General features: G+C 46.3%; 1 protein-coding gene across 5 annotated transcripts in view; it reads right to left on the reverse strand.

Moving 5' to 3' along the window:
• ACYP1 (acylphosphatase 1) overlaps positions 1-19,557 on the reverse strand; it is a 49,453-nt gene that overhangs the window by 19,428 nt on the left and 10,468 nt on the right. For 3 of the 5 annotated variants that reach the window (XM_086936611.1, XM_086936614.1, XM_086936613.1), the window contains exons 2-3: positions 19,244-19,356; positions 8,191-8,278 (exon numbers count right to left, since the gene is read on the reverse strand). In XM_086936611.1, coding sequence (XP_086792737.1) covers positions 8,191-8,274 — 84 coding nt within the window. In that variant the 5' untranslated portion in view covers positions 8,275-8,278; positions 19,244-19,356. Of the gene's footprint in view, positions 1-8,190; positions 8,284-19,243; positions 19,357-19,557 lie in introns of all 5 variants that reach the window. The other 2 variants (XM_086936612.1, XM_086936615.1) reach the window with 1 other exon arrangement.

Here is a 19,557-nt window from a genome sequence, read left to right on the forward strand (position 1 = left end):
TTTAGATTCCATGGGGTTGGCGGATGGGTGGAGGGATTTTCATCCCAACATCACCCAGTATCTTTTTCAATCAGGAGCTCATGGAAGTTTGTCCAGAATGGACTATTTTCTGTTACCCGCATCCCAACTCTCCCATGTTCGGGAGATAAAACACCTAGCCAGAGGCAATTCAGATCATTCGCCAGTCTGGCTCCATTTGTCGCTCAGATTCCAGCAGGTGGGTCGTGTGGCCCCCATCAATCCATGGTATCGAAGTGATCCCCCCTATCCGACTGGAGCTCCTTAAAGCTATTGATAATTACTTCAATGAGAATGAGGGCTCGGTTGAGTACCCCCCAGGTGCTTTGGGAGGCATTCAAGACTGATACGGGGTCAGGCCCATTCTCTAATCTCAGGGAAGAAGAAGAAAAAGCGTAAAGAGTTGGTGGCACTGGAGGCACAGGTGGGGAGGCTGGAGGTGGAATTGGAGATAGACGTCACACCCGGCAAACTCCATCTTCTCAAACTCAAACAACAGGAATACAGGCTGCGTGCAACAGACCAAGCAAAGGCCATGGGCAGAGCAGTTCAGGGTCGAGTGTATGAGATGGACGATAAGGCCAGGAAACTCTTGGAATGGTTGGACAAGAGGGAATGGTCAAGCAGACTTGTCCCGGTAATTCGAGGCCCTGAGGGTTAATTCCCTGTCGGACCCGCAAGTTATTGTTGACTTTGCAGCCCACTTCCAGGCTGTCTACACTTCGGTTGCTCCCTACCCGGTTGGGGACTCCCGCCAGCTGCTTACTGACATTACCTTACCCAAACTGTCGGGTCGAATGTGACCTTATGGACAGCGACATATCTAACGAGGAGGTAGCGGCAGCAATCAGTTAGATTAAACCGGGCAAAGCCACGGGCCCTAACAGGTTACCAATCGAATTGTACAAGCTTAAACCTGACAAGCTGGCCCCGTACCGGAGGACCATGTACGAGGACTCGAGGCAAACGGGCATCTTGCCGTTGGACCAGCGTACTGCCACTATAGTTACCATACATAAGAAAGGAAAGCCCAAGACCGACTGTGGCTCCTACTGACCAATATCTCTGCTTAATTAAGAGCCCAAAATCCTCGCTAAGCTTCTTGCTACTCGCCTCCTGGCGGTGATTGCGACCTTGGTCCATCCGGACCAATCGGGTTTCATACCACACAGTATCACAGCGCTGAATCTACGCAGAGTCCACAGGGTATTGAGCAGGGCGTCTTCTATATCGGAGCCAGCAGTTATAGTTTCCCTGGACGCAGCTATGGCTTTTGACACCATCGAGTGCCCATATTTGTGGGCAGTGTTGGAGAAACTGGGGTTTGGTCCAAAGTACATTCAATGGGTACAGTTTATTTATTTATTGTACTCCCTGCCTATGGCCCAGGTGGTGGTCAACAACAAGTCAGCTACTTTTCGGCTGGGCAGAGGGACCCGCTAGGGCTGCCCTCTGTCCCCTCTGCTATTTGCTTTAGCACTGGAACCACTGGCTGCCTGGATTGGTCAAGATTTGATGATTAGGGGTATGTGTTGGTCCTTAGAATGGGAAGATCTGATCTCCCTCTATGCGGAGGACATCCTCTTGTATTTGACCTTCCCTAGGAGATCCCCAAGTGTGGTTTTGGACACTTTTACAGTTTTTGGAAGGTATTCCATAAACTGGAGCAAATCCCTCATGTTCGTAGTGGCGGGAGAGCCACCGATTCTGCCATGTTGGTGTCCGTTACAGACTCGTTCCGACTGGTTCGCGTATCTGGGGATCTTCCTATCTTTGGACTCCTCTCTCCGTTATTCTTTTAACCTCCAGCCCCCACTGATCCGGCTGCACAAAGATATCGCCGGGTGGAAGACTCTTCCCCTCTCCCTGTTAGGAAAGGCAGCCCTTTTTAAGATGATGTCCCTGCCCAGATTTCTATACGCGCTCCAGAATCCCATGAATCCGATACCTGCGTCATACTTCCTGGAGGTCGAAAGCCTTCAGCGGGATCTACTGTGGAATGTTAAACCTCGTATTGCCCTCACCAAACTATCACTGACCTGGTACGGCGGGGGCATTAGCCTCCCAGATATAAAATTGTATTATTGGGCGTCTCATCTGTCCTTCATTAACCACTGCAACTATGCCTATCCTGCTAACACGGGATACAACATGGATAGGTGGCTCATCTCGGAGGGGGGGGGGGGACACCTACAGTAGAGCCCTCTACTTTAGGCCCCGGCGCCTTAGACTAATAGGCCCACGTTTGGCACGCTGCTACCTCCTGTTTAAGTTGAAGACGGAAGCTAACGCTCGCAACGCCATTATGGGATTCTGAGCAATTGGGTGACCTGTGGAAGAGTAAGGGGTTCGACAGATGGGATCTTATAGGTATCACCTGCATAGGGGATCTGTGGGACAAAACTGATATTAAGCCCTTTGCATCGCTACAGAAACAATATCACATGGCGGAGTTGGAGCGCTTCCGATACGCACAGGTTCGCACATACCTTAAGCCTGGTACCACACTGACGGAATCATCCCCATTGGAAGACAGAGTACAAGATGGTCATCTCTCTGACAGCACCATTTCCTTGATATACAAAAAGTTGGCTAATACCATGTCGGACCCTCTCAAGGCTCTCCGAGAGAAATGGATCATAGATGTTATAGAAATGGATGACGAGGAATGGCAGGAGGTAGTTTCCTCCCCCAGAGTCGTAGCTGTACCAGCTCGTCTCCGCCTTGTTCAGTTGAAACTTCTTCACCGTATCTATATAACGGGGCCCCAACTGGTATGGAATGGGAAGGGTAGATGAAGACGCCTGCAGGTATGGATGTGGCCAACTGGGAACCTTTTTTCACATAGTCTGGGAGTGTTCACACATCCACCCTACTGGCGCGAAATCCACAACATCATCAACACTGTTCTGTCTGTTCAGCTCAGAGTAGAGGCCCGTAGGTGTCTTCTGAACATCTGGGAGCCAACTGATTTAAATGTTCGCATGTCGCAATGGGTATCGCTGGGGCTAATGCTAGCTAAGAGGAATATCGCTCAGCGATGGGGTGCACGGTCACTGACCCACGTACCAGGATTGGGAAAAGGACTTGGACTGGGCAATGTTTAGGGAAAAGACTGTGTATGTAGCACGTGGGTGCCCTAAGAAATGTTCTCGAGTGTGGGGCCCTTGGAATTCCTACCGGGGAGAAATATGTCAGCCTCCCTTGGCCCCAGCGATGGACGATCCCCCGTCACACTAGACTTTCCGTCAAGTGTAAATGTATTTCTGTAAACTCACCTATTGTACCAACGATGCCGATGGAGTGGCTCCCTCTGAACTGTCATGCTATTGCTGATGCTTGTTTGTTTCTTTTTCAATAAAAAATGTTTTACAAAATATATATATATATATATATATATTTTTTTTTTTTTAAGCAGCTCATAGTGCGCAGGAAATCAACAACAAACTCCTCCGCAAACTCCAGACCGTCATAAATGCCGCAGCCAGACTCATCCTTGATATCCCACGGCACAACCACATCAACCAACACCTTCACGACCTGCAATGGCTCCCCGTCAAAAAAAGAAATACTTTCAAGATGCTCACGCATGTCTACAGGGCCCTCCACAACACCAGACCCCATTACCTCAACGGTCGAATCTCCTTCCATGCCCCCAAAACAAACTTCCGCTCAGCCGACCTCTCACTAGCCACCATCCCACATTTTTACAGGACTAGAGCAGGACCTCGCAGCCAAGACCTGGAACGAACTCTCCCATCACCTCTGACTGAGCCCGACTGCACCAATTCAGGAAGGACCTCAAGACCTGGCTCTTCGAATGACCCCAATGGAACTGCTCACACCCACCCCAGTGCCTGGAGACCCTCACGGGTGAGTAGTGCGCTCTGCAAAGTCCTGATTGATTGATTGGAAAAGTCTAATGGCTTGGCTGACCCGAAGACAGTGAAGGAGATACAAATTGTTATGGATTGGTTAACTTGGTTACATAGCGCCATACCACATTCATGGTACAATTGTGTTTGGAGATAGTGTCTCAGCACCAGAAGGGTCTACAGCACTAGTTTTTTCTGCTGGGGTCCATTTTAACTGTGAAGCCTTCCTGTCAGTAACCAAAATACATATTCTGCTTATAAGAGATAGTTCTGACTAGATATTGCATGAGAATACAAGTTATAGTATCTAAGCACCAAACCAACCCAACAGTGGAGTCCCGGGGAGATCAGTAGTGAACAACAGTAGACTCCAAGGAAACTGCTCAGTGACCACCGATGTCACATGATCCACTGTGTCAATATGTTCGGTGCTCTTAAAGATTGCTTTTAACAGTATGAGACCAAAGTACCTCAATTTGCAACGGCCAGCCATGCATGCATTGCTAAAGCATCCTCACCACACTAAAGCTACATCATCAAATCGAAAGCAGACCAGCCATGGGTAGAAGTGGCTTTTCTAAACAAATCAAGTTATTTTCCTCATACAGTACTTCTGTACTTTTACTTGAGGAGTGGAAGCAACCACTATCTTCAAACTTTAGAAACTATAGCAGCAAAAAATATCAATTCTCTTATGAAAACCACATTTCTCAAAACCCGGTCAAGTAAGTTACAGGCCATGATGAGGCCCTGCTGCAGCACAGCACAGGATACAGTTTTGCACTTCTCACAAGAAGCTTGGTGCCACTCAAAGAAATCTTGTGACTGAAGCATGCTTTTACAGATTGCGACTTCAGGTTGCAGTGTATGGCAAGGAAGAGGTCATCGGGTCGGAGGCCAGAACTGCACCTGCTAGCTTCCTGGTTGCAATCATCATCAGCAGTTTAGTCTCACAGGGTGACACTATCTGGAGCGTACAGACCACGTATACAGATGTTCCACCATCATCTTGCATAGCATTGTGGAAATGAAAGGAATGGTAGGATAAGCACAGGTAAAGTTGATGCACCAAGTGATCAAAAAAGTCTCTTCATGTCCTTAACATCTGCCTGTGAAGAATGGGCATCTGGTGTTATGGGCTATAGTGAACGGGTCTCACAGTAAAGTTGCTAGTCGGTTAAATATGAGCAGCCGTTATTGACTTTCATTGTGCTCATTCATTGCTGATCCCTGCTATAAGCTCTGCTGACAGAGCAGTAATATTCTTCACAATGATGGCACCAATGCAGGCCAGGCAATACTGGTATATGGTTCTGAGAGATGTAGCTATAATTACGGATATGACTAAAGCCAGGCTTAGGAGAGTATTTTTAATCATGAAGGTGCCACTGGCACTAATTGCTTACGCGCTGGGGACTTAAAATTCAGTGTGCCTGGTCTTATGGAGCTTGTAGACACACTCTAAACACAGCCAGTGCAGGTTCCACTACACACCTGCAAAATTATGCTTAAGTGCTTTTCAATCTGGGCATGTCTGAGGCATTGAACCCACATTCTAGGGCTTGTCCTATGCAAAAATTGGACATATATTATCAGCCTTCATGATGAGCGGCAGAAAGACAGCAGCCTACATCATACAAATGTATTTGAAGCCTGGCAGCCCTTTTCCAGGTAGTATTAAAGATCACTACACCAAAGGCATGGCTGTTACAGTGGACACTGCCTCTAGTATCCGGCTGGTGGACATTTGGAAAGCAGCAATACAAAGGACAATGCATTCTTTATCAAAACACTACTCTCTGGATATGTAACCATCAAGAGGAACCGATGTAGGAAAGGCAGTAATGCACATCTGCTTGCATAATGTAAGTATCATTCCTGCCTACCACATATTTACTGCTGTACCGCTTTGTTAGATATAATTCAAGCTTGCAAAAGTTTTAAAGATTTAATGCAGGTGGAGAAAAAGTTGTGTATCTACAATTTCAGTTCTCCAGCTTTGTATCTCGATTTTATTTATGAGTTGTATTCATTAACAAATATGCTTCCCTTTACTCTAACATTTTTATGAGGCTATTGCTTCTGGTACTTGATTTTCTATGAAAGCCTGAGACCTGGAAGAGGATCTCTGAGCCTCTGCCTCTCGTTGGCCAAAGTCTGGGTCAAAGAACGAGCTGCACAGGCAGCACAAGATGCAATGTTAAATGAGTGTTCTGTGTACACGCAGGTTTGGATATTTTTGTCTGGCAGTTCACAGACTGAGAACAGGCAATATTTCAAGCATGTGAATCTAAGAAAGATACCAAATCTGGAGAACTGTAGTTACAGGCAAGGAACATTTTCTGATGTGCCTGCTTAGAACTTGGAACAAACGGTCCAATTCAGAAATAATTATTCCCATTGCTAGCTTCACTGTTGATGATAACTATCTTAGGGCAAAAAAAATTGAATTTTGAAATTGTAGTCAACAGAGTAAAGCGGTTTATTTGAGCAATATGGCAGCTATTGCCAAATTTTGGTTAATACTGAAGCTTTTGTCAGACCAATGGCAAGTAACAAGTAAAACTCTTTTCACCCAATGTAAAGGTAACTCACTTTTTTTAGGCTCCGTTCACTTTTCATCAAGTTGAAATGGGCTGCCAAGAAGGTATACACTTATACAACTCCATTATTTAGGTGGCTTGGAAGTCCCACATTCCATACTTTATCTTCTGGATTAGGCACATTATCCCTCATAGTTGTGTGTACAGATTGGCCTCATCTAATTTCATAACAACCGCCGTGTGTCTCAGTGTGTCTTAAGTCAGTGGAATGTAGAAAATGACGAATGTGACAAAAATTGACAACTATTTAAATGTTTACACCACGGAATAGACTGGCACTAGGTGCACATCTGGTGTAACTAATGTTCCCAATAATTCCACTGGATGAGAGCTAAGCCTGCCCCCTACACTTGAGAATAGTTTCAGGGAGATAATGACTGCACCAAAATGAAGCACATTTGCAATTTATTTCCAAGTGGTAAATGATTACCCTTGGAAGAGTTTATGGTTTTAGTATCTGGTGACCTACTTGTCATATTATCAGTTAAGCATAGCAAAATGAGACTGTGCCAACGATCTTCCTGATATTCTATGTCAAAGGGGTATAAGAACCTGGGTGTATTATTAGTATTGAAGCTGGGGGTTGAGTCACTTATTTCAGTCACATAAAATAATGTAGTGGTTGCAAAGCCCCGTCATTCGATGAATCACAGAGTTTTGTTTGCATTAAACGTGGCCCTGTTCACCAGTCTAGGCATCCTGGAAAGCAGCCTTTAATGTATTGGGTGTTATGATTGAATATTGAAAATAGAACTCACCTCTAGTGACTGTTCTAGGGTAAACGCGGCAAAATCCAAACTGCTCCATGAAACTAGTGAGTGCCATTTGTAGAGGATCAAACAACTGCATTCGTCTTGTTTATGCCAAGTTTTAGAATATTGAAAAGAGTTATGAAAGTAAAATGAACATAATGCGAGTCAAGTGTGCCATGGTAAGACCAAATATCGTGTGGAAAATGCTTCACTTTCAATGGACTTTCATTATACATTGGAACTATCAACAGCACATTCAAAACACGAGCAAACGCAGAATAAACAAGAACTGGCAACAACACATCCGATAGTCACTTTACCAAATAAACAGCATTAGAAATTGGATGTTTTATTAAGTATGGCAGCATTAAATTATAACGTATAACTCCCAACAGTACAATTAATTATCTTATTTGAATTATTTCCAAACCCCCATTACAGATGCTATACTACTTACATCCATAATTGCATCAGCATGCAAAACGCATTTTTAGGGCACAGGTTTTTCGGGAACTTGTGGCCCGAAAAGGCACGCATGAAAATCAACATTCAGCCGTAAAGCTTATTTATTGTGTGCTTTTCATATTTTGTATTACTGTTACATTTACTATGAAATCAATAAAGCAAGCAAATAAAATAAAAAATAAAAACATCCTTTTCATCATATGGAAATCCGGTGTTCTCACACCCGCCTTAGGACCCTGAAAGAAATGATGAGTAAGAGGAGAATTTGCACTGCAGCAGAATGACTAGTGCATTCTTCCCTTTACTAAAATTGGCAGCCAAAACAAAAAAACAATAAGCTTTCAATGTTCCGTTTATTGTGGTCTGCCCTAAAATAAATTAGATCAATTCGCTACCACATTGCACTTCAAACAAAATAACTATTTTTAATACAAGGAACAGAAAGAAACACAAAGAAATAGATGATGGACCACAGACCTGTGTATACTTCCGGAAAAACACACCTTGAACCCTTCCGAAGACTTCATAGTCCACTGAAAGCATGCCATCTCCCTCAGCCATGGCACTATCCTGTCACACACAAAACAAAAGTCAACATGGTCACCGCTGGGCTTGGTATGCTGGATATTCAGATACCAAAGAAGACAGTGCAACGAGATAAAGAGTGTCTGCATGACTCACAACTCTACACCTAAATGAATGACATGGTGGCCACACACAATTGCGTAGTACCCCTCGAAGAGGACACCAAAATTATTCTCACATCACCCATATCCACACGGACAGCTACATATGTGGCTAATCACGGTTTTCACCAAATAACAAGCATGCTAGGATAACCAATAATCACAGCCTTATCTTAGTTCCAATATGGGAACACAATTGAAGCTTACTAAATCTGTCACGAATGGTTTTGTTGCATATGGCTTGCACTGGAAGCCTTTAGCATGAATTACCCTGTTCTTAATATGGGTATTCTCTGCTGTCCACCAAAGAAGTTACCCCTGCAGTGATGCCACCAAGAGGAAGCGCTTGCTTCCCTTTTGATCTGCTACCTTGGCCTCATCTCTAGAGATGGTGGCAGAAGATAGTGGCGTAATGGTGGTATCACCTGCCTTATCCCGCCTCTTCACAGATCTGAGGGAGACGGAAGAATCAGGGCAGCGATGTGTCTGCTTTGACCACCTCCCATGTAAGCACGAGATTCTGCATACCCACGCTGAGAAGAGAAGTAAAGTCATATTGAGAAGCAGTTTTCAAAGAGCCATTGTCATGGTATGTGAGAATAGGTAGCACGTCTTTAAGCTGAGAGTGGGCTGTGGTGGATGGCACGGGCAGTTTCCTTAAATTATGTGGCGGGGAAAGTGTTTTGCAAAGGGAGTGCCAGGAAGCCAGGTATTTTTTTTTAAAGGGGTGGGGTATAAGCAAAGGGTGATGGGGGTGGATGGCAGGAAGAGATATATTATTTATTTATTTAGAGATGGGTGGGAAGGAGAAGGGACAATTTCCTAGCTAATAAATTCTATTAAGGACACAGAGGTGAGGTTTATGCAGTAATGTTTTCACTTTTATTTTAACAGCCGCTATTTCTAACAACAATAAACGTCATTTCCCATGGACCATTGGGAAAAAGAAGAAACTTTAATTCAGCCAATCAGTGAACAGGATCTCTCCCCAGTCCCTTGTTGACTCTCTTGCCCCTTCCTCATTCCTGCAAGAGAAGCTTGTAATCATCCTCCCTATTCTGGTTTAGACAACTCGGCCCCTATTAAAAACAAGCATTTGCAATGCAATAGGTCTCGCATTTGCGAGAGTTTGAGCTATTGGCATTGTAAATGACAACGCCTTTTATTTATGTGTTTTCAAAACTTGCAAACGGTGTAAATCCGCACTTTGTACTTATAGAAGCAAGGCTGGCAGTAAAAGGCGCAGTTACTGCCAGCCTTGCTTCTCGTAAGCAAGGACTATAAACACTGCTTGCATGTTTTCAAAACACATAAAATAAAAACCATTGTCATTTACAATGCCAATAGCTCAAACTCTCACAAATGCGAGACCTATTGCATTGCAAATACTTGTTTTAGGACTTGTGCCTTTTTGTCGATGCGTGTTGTGAACAGCTGATTAACTCCTGTACATTTACAGCTCCCACAGTGGACCCCTTCAAGAAGGTTATGGTTGGGCTTGCCTTTTCTTGCAGCACCTACTTGCTGAGTCACTCTGCCAACAGCATTAGGCTTGCTGTGCGTTTTGTGCGCATGATTCCAACGTTAAAAGCCACACTAAATGTCACAAGTATGCGCCAATCCGCTATCACTGGCAGACCGCCTGTCGAGTGTAGCACAACCCCGTGACCATGTAGGCGTAGGTGCCCCTGCTGCCTCTGTGCAGACGCCTGGTGGATTGCGAGGCTGCCCTATGTAGTGTGCTGCCACCCAGTGTCCGGAGCAGGTGTCTCCTCACCCCGTACATCGCAGTCAACAGTGAGATGTCGAAAATAATTGTCCGTTAACGAATAATTGTCCCAGTGGCTTTCACTTTCGGAAACCCGAAGTAAAGTTATTTTTGGGTTAAAAAAATGTGAGCCTCCCGTCTGGATGGGGAATGTTGGCATGTGTGCCGGTGCTGCCCCACAGTCGCTAGTTTCACCCCCTGTGGCTACCACTGCAACCTGTGAACGGCACCCACTGGCTCTCACCTTCTGCTTGGCTTTCAACTTCACCTGTAGAAATGCCATGACGCGAGCCTGTTGCGCCGTCAACACAAGCTTTGAGCTGTTCGCCAACTCTTTTTGCGGCTTTTTGTTCCCTTTCCTCCTCTGTTTATTTATTGTACGCGTGCTGTCCTTTTGCGTCTACGTTTCCCCCTCCTTCAATGACTGGCATATATATACACTCTAGGCTGTTTCTGCTCATCTCTTTCCGTCTGTTGCGATCACAAACTAAAGTAGAACTGCAAACAGAAAGCGAAAGCTACGGAAGGGACTTCCTAACAGAGGCGGGAGAGAGAGGAGTCAGTGGGAGGGAGGTGAGGCGAAGAGGCGGGACCAGAGGAGCGAGAAGAGTTAAGTGGAGGCCAAGCTGGGGACAGTGAGTTTGTGACAAAGATCAGCAAGACGTGGGCAGCCTGAATGGTATTTTCTCGTTTACAGAGAGTTATAGATATGTAGGGGATTGTAACACTGAGATTACCTACGGATAATGAGGGTCCTACGGATAATGAGGGGATGTGGGGGTTCTCCTCTGCGGATCCCTGAGAAGTGCCGGTATTTTTTATATTATGTCTGTAGCACTTCAGGTGACCATCTGACAAAAAAGGCAAATTCTGGGTCGTTACTTTACAAATTCAAGACAAAAGGTCAAAGTCGGACAAAAATTCAGGACAAAAAGTCAGCTGTACAGACACATCTGAGCAGGTCAAGCACTTGTATAACCAGGCAAGCACGCAGTGGGTGGGAGCACTCAAAAGTTAAGAGACGCCTGCGCGTGCTCATCTGCTGTCGGGGGCAAGCTCTGGGCGCAAGCTGAAAGACAAGCCGTGTGCGTGCAAATGTCAGCTGTACAGACACATCTGAGCAGGTCAAGCACTTGTATAACCAGGCGAGCGCGCGGTGGGTGGGAGCGCTCGAAAGTTAAGAGACGCCTGCACGTGCTCATCTGCTGTCGGGAGCAAGCTCCGGGCGCAAGCTGAAAGACACGCCGTGCGTGTGCCCATGTGCTGTCCGGGAGCAAGCTGATAGACACGCCGTGAGCATACACATCGGAGGTCTTGGAAAGTGCACATCTCTTGTCCCCCTTCCAAAGTCAAGTCGACAACAACAGATCTCGCTAGCGAGCAGCTGCGCTGCGTCGCTAGGCAAGACCAATAAAGGGAGATTTATATTTCAAGTTGAGAATCCATCAAAGAACTAAACCAGTAGAACGCAATTTCTTATGATGAGCAACCATTTATCCATTAAAACATCAGCATTTCAGATAACGCGTACACAATATACTATAAATGTATGAGAACTGAATATCTATGTGAAACATTTGGAAATATTTTTTTTTGCAAGGGTGGGCTAATCCTCACTTCCGTGTCCTTAATAGAAATTAAATTTTCCGTAACGATAGCTAGGAAATGTTTCATTCCATGTCAGGATCGGAAATGGGGATTACGCTAGTTTAAAGCTTGTCAACTACCAGAGCTGCTATGCTAGGGACTGGTTTAAAGTAGAACCTTTTAAAGGTTGGATTCTGAAGACCAGTCTGCCATATTGAGGATGTCCTCCAGATATGCCCCCAGGTAGAGGAAGAGTCCGCCATTTGGGGCTTCCTAACGGCAGTGGGTTAACTGCCTTTCACCAGCAGGGAGAATGTCTTCCGTCATAGCTTTATACGCCTTAACACTCTGGACCAAGCTGAGGCTAGGGAAGCAAGGAAATTCAAGATATGGACGTCTGTCCCCAAGGGATCCAGTTATCTCTGGTTATACCAACACATCCATCAAGACTAAGCTGATCTGTAATGCTTGACCGTGCTATTAGCCCACGCCCTGGAGAGTAATGACACAGCCTGTCTAGAAAGGAATGGGACCTTCCAGCGTTCCCTGTAATCCTCCACGCCATAAGCTGTAGAGCACCACCCAGCACCAGAAGGTGAGTTTTCCCTCTGGGACCCTTGAGGAGACATGGAAACTGGGGTAGACAGATTGGTGAATCTCAGGAAAGTTCCATCAGAACTGGATATCACACTTGAGATCGCCAGGTCGGGTTAACCACCACCAGGTCTGCCCACTGTTTAAGAACTTGTGCTGACAGCCTCATGATCACTGAGAACCGGAGAAACACATATCCCACTTCCGCCTCTGTCAGTCAGTAAGAAAACTTTATTTAATTACAACCTTACAAGTATACCCTATACATAAAATTACTGTCAAAACTTAAACAAGATCATATTAAAAACATGGCATTTGTACTTCCCATAAAATAGTACATTCCTTCGTACTAAATACAAAAATACCCCTAGCCAGGTAAGCCAGGTAATTTCCATGAGCATCAAATCAATTCCAAAGGTTCCAAATCATAACGTTAACCTTTACATGTACAGGCTCATACTCCCCCATGAGCGCCGCATAAGATATTTACTCTGTACACTTTAGGAACAACTTGACTTTACACAAAAATTTCCCCATAGCACAAGCTATATCTAGATACATCATTTCAGCTATAAAGCTAGCAGCTTGCATCCTATTTCTGATCCTGTATTTTTTAAATATCGGGCATAAAATCTCTTTTCATAAACCTAAAAACATCATACAGTCTAGTAAAATATGTACAATATCGCAGTGGGTACCCAACGCGCAAGTACAGGTTCCATTATTATTCATCATAAAAAATTTTGACTTCCTTGTTCCCATAGCAGGGGTTTATCCCCATTCGCACTTTTAGGGCCTCACGTCTTAGGTGGTAGCTTGGCAATCTGTCTAAGTAGGGGTACTGTTGGTTAAGTTCCCAGGCCAGGGTCATATACGACACCGAAACTTTCTGCGAGAGATACTCTCTATCATATGTGTGGGACGTCTCAGCTACCAGTGACCTCAGTTCCTTCTTAGCTATACCTGGATGACCCAGTTCCGGGCATAGTTTTAAACCCAACACACCATAGGCTTCACTTAGTGCGGCTCTTGTTTCTTTCGCCCAGGTCAGTTCGCTAGCGCCAATTTCACTTTTACACCACTGTGAAATTTTTAAGTGCTCTCCAGACCCTAGGCGCTGCCAAAAGCGGATTAGTGCCATACAGGCAGTTACTGCCCAGAAGGTAATTCCCAGCTCCAGTCTTGCAGCCTGTACCATAGAGGATTCAGGCAAAGAGAATAGGTTTTTAAAAATATTTCCCTCCTCTTTATCCCACCCTTTTTTCCCACTTAAATAGAGCACTTCTGCCCCATACAGGAATTGGGGGGGGGCCATTCACTTCCGCCTCTCAATCTTGTAGGAATGCATCCGTCGCTACAGCATTAGGTTATGGTCTCCAGCTGAAATACCTGGCTAGTTGATGGTCCAGGCGAGATGCAAAGAGGTCCACCGTGAATGGGCCCCATCTAGTCACGCATGCTCGGAACACCTATGGATCCCATTTCCCAAGACTCACATCCTGCAAATATCACGACTGCCAATTTGCTGCCCGATTGGCCTTTTCCCGGGAGGTGTTCTGCAGTCACTGAGATCAGATTCTCAAGACAACAGTCCCAGCAGTTCCAAGCCAGATCTGAGAGGGTGATTGAAGTAGAAGACCACCACTAAGTAGTCCATCTTCAGGACGCAGCATTGTGCTTTGTCCTTGGGCCAGCATTTCACCGCAAATGAGCCCACCATCAGTTGAGGTAGTTGATGTATAATGTATTTTCTAGAGTGGACCATCTCCCAATAATGGAGAATTTCCCACATCTTGCCCCCTCAGCCTGTGCCGCTGGTGTTGGACTCGATTACCAGGTCCTGTTGGGATCCGAAAACGACTCACCACTCTGTGCGTGTAATCTACCACTGTATCCCCTCCCTAGCTCCATCACATAGAGGGACCCTCTGAGAGTATGCAAGTCCCTGTCGAAGGGAAAAGGCCTTCAGGCACTGGAGGGCCTGGTAGTGCAGGGTTCCCGGAAATATGGCCTGTATCGAAGATGGCGATTTGCCGGAGAGAGGTGGTCGGCTTGGCTGCAGTTTTTCGTAATTAATGTCTGATCTTGGTTATATTCCGAGAAGGAAGACTCAAGGTGTCTACCACGAGCCCCAGGAAAAGGACCGTATTGGGGACAATACTGACTTCAACCCACTGATGATAAATCCAAGTGATTCCAGTAGGTCGGCCGTTGTCTGCAATTGTTCTGACAGCTTACTTGGGCCAAATACAGGAGGCAGTGCATGGCCCTAGCATGAAGTATTGCACCAACGGTTTCATGATCTTGGTAAAGCACCACAGTGCTGAGGATAAACCAAAGGGGAGATTTATGAGCTCGAAGGTTTGGGGCGCCACTGGAACAGTAGGAACCAACAATGTCGCTGTTAGATCGTAAGGTATGCGTCCTTGAGATCCAGACATACCATCCAGTCGTTGAATTGCAGATAATCTCACAGGAGATGGATTCCCTCCATTTTGAAGTGGACCTCCCTGAGAATGATGACTGGGCGCTGGCCCTTATCCCTCTTCTCCAGCAGAAAGAGGTTGCTGAGAACGCTGGTGAGGTTGACAGACATATGCGATATAGCCCCTTTGGAGAGTAGATCTGCCACCTTCGCATCTACCAGGACGGCCTCTAAAGAGGGCGGGAAGGAGCAGGGAATCATAAAATTCGATTCAACATACTGGAATCGTTGGAAGGGCCCAGGAGCCCATTGTGACCATCTAACAGTTGCAAGCAAAAACTGCCAACCTGTCTCCAAGCTTTTGTGGGAAAAAGGCTACTCTAGAGCCTCAGCCTCTGAATCGGGAGGAGTCCTACTATTGACCTCTCCTGGATCCGTGGCCTCTGGAGGGGTCTTGATACTGGGAGCAGCCGAGCCAAGCGCACCTGCCACAACCAGCCCCGGTGAGAACTCTGGGTGTTATAATTCTTTTTATAGAGGGTTGGGTTTTGTCGAGCAAGTTACAGGTGGCCGGAAACGTGCTCAATTTCCTTTTAAAATGGTCACCAAAAAGTCCCACCCCGGAGGGATTTGGCCCACTTCTGAAGTAGGAGGGCCCCCAGGTGTGGGTCTATATTGATCAGTAGAGGCCTGCGCCTCTACGTAGAGAGGGAGCAGTTGGCATTCCCCAGAAATATAATGGCTTGTTGAGCCCACCCCAACAGGACCAACAGGGATATGCGCAATCCTGACACCTTCGCATCCTCCACCATGTCAGTGATCTTGGTCAGAGGACCGGATATATATAGGAGTTTATCCTGACATGACCGCCAGGACCGGTCTATACCTGGTCATACTGGCATCATTCTCAGGTGTTAGTGCAACTTTGCCATCCAGCAACGGATGGGGTAACTCCGTCCGTAGGCGATTGCGTATTTCCTTGTCCAGAGGCTTTAAAAGACTCCCTGGCACTTATGCAGCTAATTTCTCTGCCAGGATCCATTCTGCAGAGCATGGATGTAGTAGGTCCTCTGAGTTGAGCATGTCAGACCCTACGTCTCAAGCACCTTTGTCCTGGGTCGATACCCCTTCTGGTGAGTTCATGTCAACAGACAGGTGCCAGGCCCTATCCGGTTCAGTGTCCCTATCAGAGCCAGAGAGGGACGCTTCACCACACTGGGGGTCTGGGGAGGAGGGATGGACAATTGTGCCCACAATATGCTAGCCCGGTGCCCGAGTTGCAGGAATGACTGAGGGTTCAGAATCTAGTGGGTCAGTGTGACCGATAAACGCTCTTTTGAGCTTGTCAAGGTCGACGCAAGGGTCATGCATGTGCTTTCTCTTTGTCTCTGTGGGTCTTGCATTATGCTTCCCCTAGAGGTAGGGGAGCAAGGGTCATGAAAGGTGCCACCGCCTCTCAGACTGCTTTATGTATGGAGGCGTCAATCACCTCAACAAAATTGTCACTAATAGGGAAGTAGGAGACACTCTCCTCTTCCAGGTACGAACTTTCAGATTCTTGTATTATGTATGGGTGGGATAATACAGCAGGTCACCCAGGAAAAGTATAAATTCAGCCCAGGAGGCCTATCAGAGGGTCCAAGGCCCAGGGACACCAAGCGCATACTGGATATTAAAGGGCAAGTCTTGTAATGGAGGTAGAGACACCAGCCTGGGTCGGTGTCACAACAGTAGTACTGAATCGCTGTGCTTCTGCACTTGAATTAAATACAGACCCCTTACTTGGGCGTTTAGGCTCCAGGCAGCAGGGGCTTCTCACACACACTCTGTGGCTGGCCGTGCTACTCTATGCCCCTGGGGTTGCAACAGTGAGCGCATCGGCAGCGCGAATGGTGCACCGATCTCATGTAGTAGGATGACCGCACCACACTATCGCCCCTTGATGCCTCTTACGGGTGACGAGAGCCTACTCGGGAGCGGCTGCAAAGGAGTGTTCTTTTGCTCTCTCTCATCACAAACAACTTGACTTTAACCCTCTCCACAATCAACCAAAGGACTCTTCACCTGCCGCCACCGTCACTTTGCCTGCCACACAGGACCTCCTACCTAAATGGAACCCCATACCACTCCCAAACAGAAGACTACATACAAGCTGGAACACTTCCAATGTATCCTGCTCAACGCCCGCTTCCTCCGCAAGCATGCAATGGAAATCTGGGATACAATCACAACTCTCTCCCAGAACGTTGCCTTCATCACCGAAACATGGATCAACCCCTCATCAAACCCCAACATCGCCACTCCTGACTAGAACATCACCCACAGAGATTTCTCCAACAAACAAGGCAGAGGCATTGCCATCATCTTCAGGGAAACCATCCGATGCACCGTCACCAACGATGACCAGACAGCTCTCATGGAGCAACTCAACTTCCGGCTACAGACCAAGCTAAGACCACGATAAAAGGCACTCTCGCCTACAGACCCTCAGGACCCTGTCCAGCTTTCTGTGACGCCATCTCTAACCTCATCACCCCCCTGGCCCCCAACTTCCACTATTACATCGTACTCTGCGACTAAATTTCCACGTCAACGACCCAACTCCATCTCCTTCCTGGAGAATCTGAGCAACACCCTCTTCACCCAATTGGTCACCAAACCCATGCACAAAGACAGACACACACTCAACTCCATCTGTACCTCCAGCAACAAAGTCAAATTCACCCACATCAGTGACCTCACCTGGGCCGACCATCCACTTCACCATCTCCGACCCCCAACATACCACCACCAAACACCACTGTCCGTTCCACCGAAGCTGGAGCACGGTAACCTAAACTGAGTGAACTCAGACCCTCAGTTCCACACAACCAGAAAGGGCAGTGGACCTCAACCAAGCCGTCCAGAACTTCTCCGTCTTTACCACCAAACGCGCCGACAGTCGCTCTATGGAAACCAGCAAAAACCTCAAAACAAGCGAGTTAGTACAGCCTGGAGTGCAAAACCACCAAAAGCAACTGCTACGATTAGAGACGATATGGCAAACCACCAAGAATCCCTCTGACAGAGCCACTCACAAAGCAGCGGTCAGCAACTACCACCAAGAGCCAAGAGAGCAGCCATTGACACTCACATCGACACTGCGGCTATCTACACAACAGAGCTCTTCAAAATAGTCAAGGAATTATCCAACCCGACAGCCACTGAGAACATCACACCCGTACCAAGAACTTTGTGGCACCCTCTCAGACTACTTCCACAGCATTATCACCACCATCTACAACAACTTCAACTCCTGAACCAACTGCCTCAGTCTCAGCAACCTCTACCTCCCAGCAGACACCAGCGGAAGAATCATCAACTGGTCTCCACTCACCATCAGACCTCCACAGCCATCATTTTGTTCATCCATTCCGTGACACCCACCAACCCCTGCTCCCACCATCGCTTCAACCTCAGAACCGACCCGATCAGCAATGCGCTCACTAGCAGCATCGACACGTCCATCTCCAAAGTGACCTTCCCCAAGTTCCACCATGTTCAACATCTACATGACCTCCCTCACAGACATCCTCAGAGCCCATGAACCCAACATAATCTCATACGCAGACAACAGTTAATCCTCTCACTCACAGAGGACCCCTCCATCGCCAAAATCAACTTCTGCAATGCCCAGATCAAATTAGCCAATTGGATGAGAGACAACTGCCTCAAACTCAACTCTGACAAAACAGACGTACTGATCTTCGGGAAGAACACCTCCGTTTGGTAGCACATCTCGTAGCCACCAGAACTCGGATTCACGCCCACACCTACCGACCATGAGCACAACCTCTGCAACATCCTCGACAGCCAACACACCATAAAAAGACAAGTCAACCTAGTCGCCTCCTCCTACTTCCACAACCTCTGCAGATGGATCGCAGTCAACATCAGAAAAACTTTCACACAGGTCCTCATCATCAGCTGCCTGTATTACGGCAACACTCTATACGCCGGAATCCTCACCAAACTCCTTTGAAGACTCCAGACCATACAGAAGGCCACAGCCAGGCTCATCCTGGACCTCCTCAAACAGACCCACTTCACTCCACACCTACAAATGACTGATTGATAAGTCTGTATATAAACAATAAGTCATTAGAGCTCTGGTACAGATATCAAATTAATTGCACAAGCAGCACCCAGATGGGCTGTCTTCTCGAGAATAATAACGAAAGCTATTCTTATTATATGACAACAACATTTTTTTAACATGTTTAGATTATGACATTGACCATCACCAGTAAATACAAAAAAAATATTTTTATAAAACATGGAAAGTAATTTTTGAGTGACCTTCCAAAATCCAATGAGTATCTACTTTAAGATGGGTAACTCAAAATTCTGTAAATTACGATCTCTGCCTGGGCACAGTACCCTATACATGCATATTTGTATGCATTCATTATTTAGACATTTCTAACTTACGTATGCAAAAGCCTTTTAAATGTCGTCCTATATATTTTATGAACGGTCAAACAGAGAACTGCTTTGCTCTGCACCTTCTTTGAGCAGTAGAGGGTGGTGGGTTAACCTGGAATCTGTAAAGAGAGAAAACGGTAGTTGTTTAAAAACTAGGACAGCAGCATAGGACACCACGCAACACACATTATTCTTAAATGTAAAACAGTGGCAGGCACAGTTGGATTTGATATTAAAACTAGTTAGAAATTCAAATCAAAGTGTTACCAATAACTTTTGAGATTTTTTTAATGTTTACATTTATCCAGCCACGCTGCTGT

The sequence above is a fragment of the Lissotriton vulgaris genome, chromosome 9, assembly GCF_964263255.1.
Source record: "Lissotriton vulgaris chromosome 9, aLisVul1.2, whole genome shotgun sequence".
Lineage (NCBI taxonomy): Eukaryota > Metazoa > Chordata > Amphibia > Caudata > Salamandridae > Lissotriton > Lissotriton vulgaris.